The sequence below is a fragment of the Tupaia chinensis genome, unplaced genomic scaffold (genome assembly GCF_000334495.1).
Source record: "Tupaia chinensis unplaced genomic scaffold, TupChi_1.0 Scaffold000477_1, whole genome shotgun sequence".
NCBI lineage: Eukaryota > Metazoa > Chordata > Mammalia > Scandentia > Tupaiidae > Tupaia > Tupaia belangeri.
Window position 1 is genome coordinate 2,631,418 of NW_006159986.1, and position 12,498 is coordinate 2,643,915.

At 39.3% G+C, this 12,498-nt stretch overlaps 1 protein-coding gene across 2 annotated transcripts in view; it reads right to left on the reverse strand.

The window, feature by feature from the left end:
• Nucleotides 1-7,141: 7,141 nt before the first annotated feature.
• Nucleotides 7,142-12,498, reverse strand: part of LOC102474132 (keratin-associated protein 4-2) — a 5,702-nt gene continuing 345 nt past the window's right edge. Inside the window, exons 2-3 of one of the 2 annotated variants that reach the window (XM_014590709.1) lie at nt 12,346-12,434; nt 7,142-7,279 (exon numbers count right to left, since the gene is read on the reverse strand). In XM_014590709.1, the coding sequence (XP_014446195.1) occupies nt 7,142-7,279; nt 12,346-12,434 (227 nt within the window). Of the gene's footprint in view, nt 7,280-12,318; nt 12,477-12,498 lie in introns of those variants that run through there. The other variant, XM_006155966.1, reaches the window with a different exon arrangement.

The window sequence follows — 12,498 nt, forward strand, 5'->3', positions numbered from 1 at the left end:
GGTGGGGTGCCAGAGGGGGGGGCGGGACCAGCAGGTCGGGCCACAGCTCTGGCCAGAGCAGGTGGAGCCACAACAAGAGTTGACCATGGTGTCAGAAGGTGGAGGTTCTGGGTGGGTTTCCAAGAAGGTTGATTGGAAAGTCTGGAGATCTCCTGGCCCAGTGTTCCCTTTTATACCCTGCTAGGGGGCTGCTGTCATCAGATGCAGCACCCTTTCCTTGTTACTCCCTGTGTTAATAAGTAGGCAATTATCAATTTAGGTAAGTGTGGTTTGGTGGATCAAATGTTTAAGAAGGATGGAAAACATTCTCTTTTTTTCCTGATGTGTTAACATTCATCCCAAAAGCTCTTTCTGAATCATCTGTGATGAGACTTTCTTTCCTTGGCTTCCTCAATGGCAGCTGTCACCAGACATCTGCCACTAAATACTGTATCCTATTTACCATAGGATATCAAGTCTGCACCTGGGTGGTACGGACTGTTACATTTCCAGCCACTTAGTGTGCACCAAGGAAGATAAATTGGCTGATGTTGAAGACTGATGGTTTCTTAAGTGGTTCAGGTGGGCAAAGGTTTGAAAGTGAAACAGTTACAGACTTGAGACAGTGAAGATAATTATGACATTTCCCTTTTCTCACTGTGAATCATGCCCCCCCCCAGAAGTTTTGATGGAAAAACAGAACTAGTCTCAACTGGAAAACTAAGATTTGTTATTGTGAGTTTGAATCAGGAACCAAACCTCCAAATGTCAGATTTAGGGCCTCTGAGGAGAAAGTTGCTTCAGAGATTAGTTACACCTACTATTTTCCTCCACTTTCTCGTGCATGGGGTAAATTATCCTTCTTATTTTTACTTACTATCTTTCAGAGCTAACAGGGCTTCTAGTTTCATCTCTGTTCTCGAAATTTTCTTGCCAATGCAACTTACACGACACAGGTTTTTTTGCCTCTTGGACTACTTTTTATCTTTCCAATTGCTCCCTCCATCGGGTTGCTGGACATGAAGGTGCCTTACACTCTCCAGTGGCCTTATTCAAGCTGATGGTAAAATTATGTCCATGTCTTGATTTTAAAGATAAAGAGAGAAACAAAAAGCATGAGAGGGGGCAGAGAAGTAGAAAGAAGACTTAGAGCAAAAGATACCAGTATATATCTTTTATTTAAAAATTTAAATTCTTTTCTTCTATTTTATAATTTCTTATTTATATTTCACGTAATTGTTTGATATCTTTGTGGGGTATAATATGGATTTTCAAAGCATACATGTAATGTGCAGTACCATATTCATTGTGTTCAACAAACCATGCATATTTTTATTTTTTTATTTTATTATTTATTTATTTATTTATTTTTTGGAGATGTTTTTGCTATAGGGCACATGCGCTTGCCAGACAGACAGAGAGAGACATAGAGACAGAAAGCGAGAAATCACCCCCCAGGAGGGATGGTCACGCTGCAATCCCTTCTCCATTCTCCTCTTGGGATCTTGGGCACGCACGCACACGTGCCCGGCATGAGTTCTAAGCCACCGGATCCGGGACACGAACTGTGGTTGACTATGTGGGAGTCCAGCGACATAGCCATTACACTAACTGCTGGTTCCCACCATGCATATTTTGATGTATATCATTAATTTTATAAGACTTACAATGTCCATTTTTCTTTTTATCACCCAGTTGTGGTATGCCATGTCACAACCCATTTACCCCATCTACCTGTATTCCTCTGCTTATTAAATACCTTCTCCTGATCCTATCTTATTCCCTGCCAATCACCAATCTCCTGTGCAATCTCTGGCACCTACAGCTATCCTCTCTACTTCTATGTCCTTGAATCCTTCCATTTTTTCCATAACATGCAGACATTTGACATATATTAAATGAAGAGATAAAGTATGTGGCTTTCTTAGTCAGCGTATTCACTTAGCCTACATCTTTTTCATTCTGAGGATGGAATGAATACATAAATAAAGATGCGCAATCATCATCAACTAAATGGAGAATCCACCAGCCCATCAGTTGATAACCTGATGTTCACAGACACTCAGGGAAATCATTTTTGCCATGTTATTCCAAACATGTTTTATTGTCCCTGTAAGGATTATGTGATAGTTCTGAGTGTCAACTGAACTGAACAAAAGAATACCTAGGCACCTGATAAAGCATTCTTCTGGGTGTATTTGTGGTGGTGTTTCTGGAAGAGATTAACCTGGAGGTCGCGGTAGACTAGGTATAGGAAATTCCAATGGGATATGGGCAAGTATGTTCTCCTTGACAAAGAACTGAGAAATAATAAATACAAGAGATACTTAGAGAATATAGAAGTATGGGAAATGGTTATGGTTACTGGAGACAGTGTGGGAAAAGGGCAAGAGAAGGAGGAAAGAAGAGGGAGAGTGCAAGGAAAGAAATTAAGGAGGAAAATAGAGAGACAGGACATTTATGGACACAGAAATTGATTACCTGTTGATGATAATGTGTATAGTATCCTTAATTGTACTAGTATGATGTGTATTCATGTTGGGTGAACTCACTTTACAAGCTAAGTGATGTATAGTGATTGAATGTATAAAATAAATTTTTAAAAAAAGAGAAAGATGAATGGTTCACTTTCAACAAAGAACAGGTAGACATCTTCTGTTGCCTTGGACATCAGAAGTGAAGGATCATCTGCCTTTGGACTTCGGGGTTAATTCCAATGACCTCCCAGGTATTCAGGATTTAGACCTCAGACAGTGAGTTATATTTACTGCTCTTCTGACATTGAGGCCTTTGAAGCCTTTGAATTTGGACTAAACTGTACTATTGGAAATTCAGGCTCTCAAGGATGGCGACAGCATGCTGTGCACCTTCACAGCTGCCATTTTTGTGTGAGGTGAGTCAACCCATAAATCTCCTCTCATGTATCTGTGCATATTTACAGTTTCTGTCTCACTAGGGAACCTTGATTTTTTTTTTAATCTGGCTCCATTTGATAGATATATTTTTATTTATTTATTTATTTATTATTTATTTATTTATTTATATACATTTGATCACATTGTTTAAATATGGTTTTAGGGCAACAATTTCTGTCTTAGTCGCTCTCTATGAGGATGACTATGTTTACTTCAATCTTGTGACTCTTCAATAAATTTGTTTCCCAACATATTTTGAGGCAGTGAAGACGGGAATGTTGTATATGATGAATAGCAGAATCATGATTCCTAGTATTAGAAATGCTTGCCCAGCTGTGGTGATTTACAGTGTCTGAATGTACAAAATAAAATTTTTTTGTCATGTTCATCAATAATATGATTTAATATTTTAACTTGATCTATACATTTATACATTCAGCACAATTTATATTAAATCTCCAATGTGATTTTTTAATATAAGAGAGAAAATGGAATTAAGATACAAGTTTATTTGGACATAAAAAAATTTAAAGTCAATGAATTTTTTTTCATAATATACATTTGCCATGAGCTCTTTCTGATTTTATATTGTACCACAGAGCAAGATTTCATGAGCTCTTTCTAATTTTATCTTGTACCACAGAGCAAGACATAGAGCAATGAGTAGGTGACCATGGGATCCACTGGTTCCACTTTGCACTGTACCATCCAGAAACATCTGAACAGATACTGTGATGCAGACACCTCCAGGTGCCATGGCTGAGTATATAGCTTGAGACAGAGCAATGTCCCTCAGGATGCAGTATACACTTTGAACCAATGACCATTAAATGTGCAATGCTTCCAACAGATCATGCACATTTATACAACAAACAAGTTGATGAAACAGGAACCACTTCTCCACTCCCAGTAATCCTCATGTGTCAAAATGTGTGCCTGAAACAAGACCCTGGAATTTGATAGAAAATGGTCAGATATGGAGGATCTATTGCTGAGTGAAGTAAGCCAGGCTATGAAAGAAAGATATTGTATGTATCCACTCAATATATACCAACTATCCGCACTCTATGATAGAGAGCAAAAAATCGGAGGACATAAAAGCAGTGAAGGTACTTAATGAGAATAGGACAGTGTGGAATGGGGTAAGTGAAGAGAAGAGGATAGAGAAAGATAGCAAGTGAACAATAGAGAGGCAGGACGTTAGTGAGAAACAGATAGGGCTTATTAACTGTTGATGATGACATGTATAGTATTCTCAACTGGATTGGTCTGAGAAGTATTTCATGATGGGCAAAGTATTTTTACAAGCAAAATGAGAAATGGCAATTGACTGTTTTAAAAAATAATTAAAATAATAAAAATAATGATTGAGGAAAACATAGAAAAGATATTGAATGTTGAAGTGGGGAGATTAATGTCTCTGTACTGACGGACATGCATGGCATTCCCTTTTGAAAAAACAATGTAATACACTGTAAAGTTATATGTAATCCAATGTAAAATAAAGAAGATTATGATGATGATAATAAAAAAATTTTAAAAATTAAAAAAAAAATGTGTGCCTGACTCTGACATAATGACATAATGTAGGCCCTGAGGATCTATAGGTTTTGGCTTCCAAAAAAAGGGCATCTCTTCCAAGACTATAGTGAGGGTCCATTGGGGGAAAAAAAAGCTATGCCCTTATCATTTGGGGCTTCTAGTAAGACATTAACAGGCAATGTTGGCTGCTACTCATATTGCCAATTCATCCTGTCACCAGGAGCAAGTAGAACCAATGCTACATAATGAGGGCAGAGGAACATATGGAGAGAGTGGCTACTCTGCTGGGTCAATTGCGGGTTTTAAGTTTCAGCTTTAAGTGGAAATGGGATAGATATAAACAAAAGCTCAGATCTGTGCTGAGGATATTTGTTTCTCTAGCAGGCAGGTCATGTAGACAACAGTATTACCCACTCATTCTCCTTTTGAAGTGTCTTTAGAAATTTCTGACTAATCAGTGGAGTAAGCTCAATGAGACAGAGTAATGGTCTTGCATGATGCCAAGGGTCAACTGTACAGTACCCTACCTATACCCCTTGTACAAGAAGTTATCCCCATCCAGGAGACAAGGTTAATGTGGACTACTACTGGTTTACACCGTTCACCTATACTTTCTTCTGGTAATTGTCCTCAACTTATGGGATCCATATCATCTGTGTATTTCTGCCTTCTTGGCATTCTTTGCATCTTCTTCTGGGTAGCCCCCAGCTACTTTTAATGGATCAAGGAATATAAAGATTTAACCACCTTGTCTCCAGGACAATGAGGTTTTGTATACCACTCACACTCTCTAGTATCCTATGAGGTCAGACAAGGACAGCATTGATGCACAGTCTCATTTTGCCTTTACTTCCTCTACCAAGCTATCCTGCTTATTACAGATTACTGAAGATTACTGTCCTGTGTGAAGCACCAGTGTAAGAATTCATGGTTCAGTGATCTCCATTTATGAATTCCAACATAGCACCTGTAGGTCAAGGTGATATCCCTATAGACTCTGCATCCATCAACACTACTAGGGTGGTACCCTCCTAAACAAAGCCTTCTTCAGCACGAAGCTCACAGAACAACACAGCCTCCCATGGATGAACATTTCTTTTTTTTTTCTTTTCTTTTTTTTTTTTACAATTAAACTATGAATTAATTTTGGTACAAAAACTTATTGAAATTCATACAGTTTTATCATTACATGTGTTTCTATGAGCTTTTTTTTAAACATTTTTAAAATGAATTAATTTACATTCATTCCCTAAGTTTCATCACAGCATACAAAAATGTGACTTCCCATCCAGAATATACTGCACAGTGGCTTAATCATGCATGTTATTGTCAATAATTTTCCATTTCTAGTTATATATATATTTATATTTCCCCTATTTCTGTCTCTCTGCCCTTTCTTACCCTCCTCCCACACTATCTCTGATATCTATAGTTGTTTTCCATTTCTTTTTCCCCCACATTTTATTGATCACACAATTTCTTATATAATCTAATGACCTTCAATAGCAAGTTCAGCTGATAATTTCAAGAAAAGCATTTTTAACTTTAATAAATCAAAGAAATGCTAAGGAACTTTGCTTAAAACTTAAAGCCAGGAAACAGGTTAGGATTATGTTCAAATAGTAGGTACATGAACCTATCGATAGCTCAAGACAGGACAAAAATCCTTAAAATCAGAAAACAAAGCCTAGAAGAAAATCAGCAATGTTTTAGTCAAAAGTCATAAAACGCTGTTTCACCAGTTCAGTCTCATACACTTAATCTATCTTCTGTTGTGGTTTGATCTTCCCTATTAAATTCTGGGATATAATATTCAATTCCAGACTTGTCTCCACAATTAAGTTGGCCATTTTCTTAGTTTTTGAACTTTTATTTCTGTGTGTCTGTATTTAATTTTCCTGGTATAGCACTCCCTTGAGAACTTCTTGGAGATCTGGTCTGGTGTTGAATGAGTTGATGATTGTTCTGGTAAGCAGCTAGGATCAATTTCTCCTGAAGGGAGAGGCCTGGTATAATAGTCCCAAAAATGGAGGGAAAATAAACTCAGGAGTTCAACTTCCAATTTCTCTTCCTTGGGTGATGATTATTCCTTGAGGCCTTTTTCATCTGCTCAGAGAATACTACTTAATTCAGAGAAATTTGACAGGAAGGCAACAACCATCTTTCTAAATTAAAGGGAGGAATGCTCAGGGAAAAGTAAGTGCCCATAAAAATCATCTACCACTGCCTCTCAGTCTGCATAGGGAACAGCTGAAAACATGAGAGAGATTTATGGCAACCAAGAAGAAAGACACACCATAACATTACATTTCTACGCCTGAAAAAATCAATTTAATTAAGTGGAAGAATATGACCGTATGGGAATATACCAAAGATAGAAAGTATTTCCATTGAGTGATGAGGTCATTGAAAGATTTCAGAGGAAATTCAAACTTGTTATCATTTGGGAGACAGATGGTAATATGGTGAGGGAGCCCAGTGATATTTGAGGTTCTGACAAAAGTTACAAATAAGTTGGAACTGAGGTTTCACAGGGGACAGTTCATGATTCTGCTCTCAGATAACTGGACCTGAATGCTGGTAAATCAGAAAGAGGTGAGGGCAGGGCAGAGCACTTGGCAGCAAGAACCACTAGAGCAGGCAAGGTGTCAACAGGTGGCCTGGCAGCAGCTGGGGTGGCAGCAGGTGGTCCTGTAGCAGGTGCTCTAGCAGCACATGGGGCAACAGTGGCAGGAACCACAGCAGCTGGGCCTACAGCAGCAGGAGCCATAGCCACAGTCACAGCTCCTGCAACAGGTATTCTGGCAGCAGCTGGGCCGACAGCAGCAAGTCTGATCACAACTCTGGCCAGAGCAAGTGAATCCACAACAGGAGTTGACCATGATGTCAGAGGTGGAGGTTCTGAGTGGGTTTCCAGGAAGGTGGAAGGTCTGGAGGTCCCCTGGCCCCATATTCCCTTTAATATCCTGCTAGAGGGCTGCTATCATCAGGTACAGCATTCGTTCCTTGTTATTCTTTGTGCTAATAGATAGGCAATTATCAAATTAGGCAAGTGTGTTTTGGTGAATCAAATGCTCAAGATGAATGTGAATATTTTTCTTAATGATTTAGCACTTATCCAAAAGGCTCTTCTTTAATCACTTCTGATGTGCATTTCTTGCTTTGACTTCCTTTATGACGACTGTCACAAGATATCTGCTGCTAGGTACTGTTTGCGTCTATCCTATTTAGCATCATGTCCACACATGGGTGCTACTTTGTGGGCACCCAGGAAGATAAATCTGGTTCCTGATGAATGATGGCTCTTTCCTTCTGGGTCAAGTGGGCAAAGAATGCATGCTTGTATGTGAAGCAGAAAGCCACTGATTTCTTTCCTGGGACTCAATTTCTAAACATTCTGGGAGACACAAAACTACTCTTGGGTGGAAAGCTAGGTTTTGTCACTTTGATGTTTGGATCCAGAACAAAACGTCCAAATGTCAGTGCAGGACCTCTGAGAAGTGTGCTGCAGAGTTTGACCGTATCTTCCACTCTCTTCTCTTTTGGGTTGATTACCTTTCATTTTAAATTCCCTCCTTTCTAGGCTAGTAGAACTTATAGATTCATAATCTCTGTCTTGAAGATTTTCCTGCCAACTCAGCTTATATCACTCAGGTTCTTTGCCTCTGAGCCTATTTCTCACCTTTCTAATTTGCTCTCTGTGTTGTACTGCTGGGCATAAAGTTCCTTACACTCTCTGTTGCTGTTATTCAAGTTTATGATTTCCTTAAGTCTCTTTGTTAAAGGTAATGAAAATGGAAACAAAGAATGTGAAAGAAAATCAGAGGTATGGAAAACAGGCATCTTAATAAAAAAAAACACCTGTTTTTGTGCCAGTACCATGCTGTGATGAAAAAGGAACTCTCCTACACTGATAGTGGGAATGTAAATTAATACAGCCACTGTGGAGAACAACATGAAGGTTCTTCAAAGACCTACAAATGTTAGGTCATTGGGAAGTCATGACTTATTTTCTTATATTTTTATATGCAAAAATACATCATGACTTTCCCAACGACCCAGTAGAACTATGAGCAGTTCCACTCCTGGGGATAAAGGCATAAACAGTGCAAAGGTGCCCAATCAATGTTGACTTCTATTTCAAAAAGTGCATAATGCACTGGCCCATCAGTTGACAACCTGGTGATCAGAGGCAACCAGGGAAGGAGGTAGGAAATCCTAACCTTTTACCATGCTATTCCAAGTATGTGTCACTCTCCAAATAAGGGTTGTGTGATTGTAGTTCTGGTTGTCAATTGGACTACACTAAAGAATATTTATAAACTAAATGAATCATTCTTCTGGATTATACATGGGGGTATTTGTGGAAGAGATTAACATGTGGGTCATAATATACCAGATGTGAAAGATTCCTTTTAAAATGAGCAGGCACACTTTTCTTTACAAGGGACCAAGAGAGCATAAACACAAAAGACAAATGGGTCTTTCTTGAGAGATAACAGATTTATTTTGGACTTCAGATGCGAAGGATTTTCTGGCTTTAGACTCCAGGTTTTATCCAGTACTTCCAAGGCTTTCAGGTTCAGACTGTGAGTTATATCAATGTCTCTCCTATGCTCAAAGCTTCTAGACTTGGAGTGAACCATACTACCAGAAAGTCAGGAATTCAAGGTTTCCAGTGACATGTCATGCACTTTCACAGCTGCCATCATTGAAATGCAGTGAGTTGCCCACTAATTCTCCTCATATGTGTACATATAGCTTATTGGTTCTGTCTTCCTAGAGAACCCTGACTATAAAGATGGTGTAAGAGTAGTAATTCCTGTATAAGATTGGTCTCTCTGAGGATGGCTATATATACTCAACTTTGTTGAGAGTCTTTCTGATATGTTAATGAAAATATTTTGATGTCATGAAGACTTGGATGACATAATACACTGAGTGAAAGAATCATGATAAATAATTTAGAGATACTTACCCAAGATCTAAGGAGATGAAATCTCAAGACCACTTAAAACTGTAAAATAACTAATGACTTGAAGATTTACAGGTACCTCAGTCAGGAAGATTTTATAGGAGTTGAAGAATATGTAGCCTGGGTGTGTGGAATCCTACATAACTTCACCTTGCACCAAAAGACTTCATACATAGAGCAAGACTTGATGCAGTGGCCAGGTGACCATGGGATCCATTGGTACTGATTTGAAATGCACTATCCAAAAACGTTTAAACTGATAGTGTGATGCAAACACCTCCTGATACCATGGCTGAGTTGTGGGTTGGGAATGACACCCTATGAAGATGGAGCATTGTCCCTCAGGATGCAATATACACCTTAAACCAATAACCATTATTTGTGCAATGCTTCTGACAGGTCAAACACAAAATAGAACAAAGTGATGAAACAGGAGCCACTCCACTCCTGTTCACTCTGAGGGATCCATGTGTGGGAAATGTGTGTTTGATTCCCACACATATCCTGAGGATCTGGTGGTTCTGGTTTCTGAGGAATCTTTTCATGGGACATAGTTAAGGTTTCACTGGAAGTAATGCCATTGCTATCATCTTACCTTTTGGGGCTCCTAGAACTAGCACATCAACAGGCAAAGTAAGAGTGATTTCTACTGCCAATTTTCCTTGTCTTCATGAGCAAGTAGAATCAATTTATATAATGTGGGCAGAGGACTATATGGAGCAAGTGGGTTTCTAGTCTCAGTTTTAACTGAAATTGCCACAGGGCTGTGGCTATGACCTTATAAGGGATATAAATAAGAGCTCTAGTCTCTACTCAGACTGTTCATTTCTCTACCAAGCAAGTCAACTAGACCAGCAGAAGTGCTGCCCACTAATTCTCCTCTTGAAAACTTCTCTAAGTATTTGTGAGCATCAGTGGAGTGAGTTCAATGAGACAGAGTGATGGTCTTGACTGGTGCCAAGGGTCGACTATACAATTTCCTACACAAATTTCTTGTACCAAAAAGATGCCTCCATCCAGAAGTTTGGGTTAGTGTGGACTGCTAGTGGCTCATGCTGTTCATCTGTACTGTTCTCTAGAAAATTGTCCTTAACTTATAGGATCCATATTATTTGTATGTTTCTGGCCTCTTGGCATACTTTACCTTTTTACCTGGGTGACTCACAACTAGTTTTAACTGATATAGAAATATAAAGATCTAAACACCTTCTCTCTAGGATAAGGAGGTTTTTTTGATACCATTCATATTTTCTAACTCCCTATGAGGTCAGACAGGAACAGCAGCAATGTACAGCCTTTTGGGGGGTTCTTTTCCTCTACAATGCTACGTGTTTCAATATATTCTCACATATTTCCCCTGGGAGCACTAGTGTAGGAATCCATGATTCATAGATCTTTCTTTAGTGAATCCAACATGGTATTTGCATGGAATCTGTATCTATCAACACAGCTTAGGCTGGTATCACCTTAAACAAAACCTGCAACACTCAGGTACCTAAAGTGTTTCTTCACATGGCTTCTCAGTAGATGTTCCTACCATGATGATTTTTTTTTCTATGGATCAGATGGAATGCCATGGAGAAGATTGATGACACTAGTGTAAAAACAACTGTGCAAAAATTATAATGAAGAACATTAAAATGTACTGGAGATTTACTATTTTACTTGTCAGGCAACTGGAGAGTTCAACATGACCTCATGCAACCATTGATATTGTATAAAAACTGTATTGAGGGCAATGATACTAAAGTCAGGAACACTGCTATTATACAATGTGGGTGTTCTGAATTAGAACAAGATCTTGAGTTTGAGAACAAGCTGTTTATTTGTGTATAATTGCTAGAAGCACAATAAGGAACTTAGAGATGATATAGGAATGAAAGTGAAATCTATATACAGTGAGTTAATGACAAGAATACTCCTGTGAGGGGAACCAGCAGTTAGCGTAATGGCTGTGTCGCTGGACTCCCACGTAGTCGACCGCGGTTCGTGTCCCGGACCTGGTGGCTTAAAACTCACGCCGGGAGTGTGTGCATGCGTGCCCAAGATCCCAAGAGGAGAATGGAGGAGAAGGGATTGCGGTGTGACCATCCCCCCTGGGGGGTGATTTCTCGCTTTCTGTCTCTATGTCTCTCTCTGTCTGTCTGGCAAGCGCACGCGCCCTACAGTGAAAATCTCAAAAAAAAAAAAAAAAAAAAAAAAGAAGAAGAAGAAGAATACTCCTGTAAGCAACTGAGGTTCATTTCCTCTGAATACTACTGGTGGACTGATATAATTGGTCCCCCCACCACCATGAAGGGGAAATAAACTCAGGTGTTTATTCACTAACTCCCCTTCCTTGGGTAATGGCTGTTCCTTGAAGCCATTTCCATCTGCCCAGAGAATGCTACTTAATAAGAGAAATTCCACAGGAAGGCTTTACCAGGCCCTTGTTCTAAATAACCATTGTTCTAAATATATCAGAGGTATATAGGGTGCACATCAAAGATTCCATAAAATAATTTGTTCCCTGCTTCTCAAACTGCATAAAGAACAATCAAAATATAAGAGAGAAGAAACAAAATTGAGGGAAAAAAAATAATGAAACACCATGACCTTATATTTATATGCCTGGAAAATCAAGATTTATTTAAAATGAAAGTATATTGCCCATATGGAACAAGGTGACAAAGAGAAAATTTTCTGCAGGTTGATGAGGTTTTAACAGATTTCAGTGGCAAATCAAACCAGTGGTCATTTGTGACAGTGATTTCTTACATCATTGGGGGTACATATCTGAGGCTGTGACAGAACCTACAGATCAATTAAAACTGAGGTTTCATGAGTGGCTTTACATGATTTAGTTCTGAGATGGAGTAGGCAATAGACGCTGGTGGTTGAGGAAGAGAAGGATGCAGGGCAGAGTGCTTAGCAGCAAGAACAACTAGAGCAGGCGGGGCGGCAGCAGCTGGACACACAGCAGCTGGGGCGGCAGCAAGTAGTCCTGCAGCAGGTGGTCTGGCAGCATGTGGGGCGACAGCAGCAGGATCCACAGCAGCTGGGCCTACAGCCACAGGATCCACAGCCACAGGCCCAGCCACCACAGCT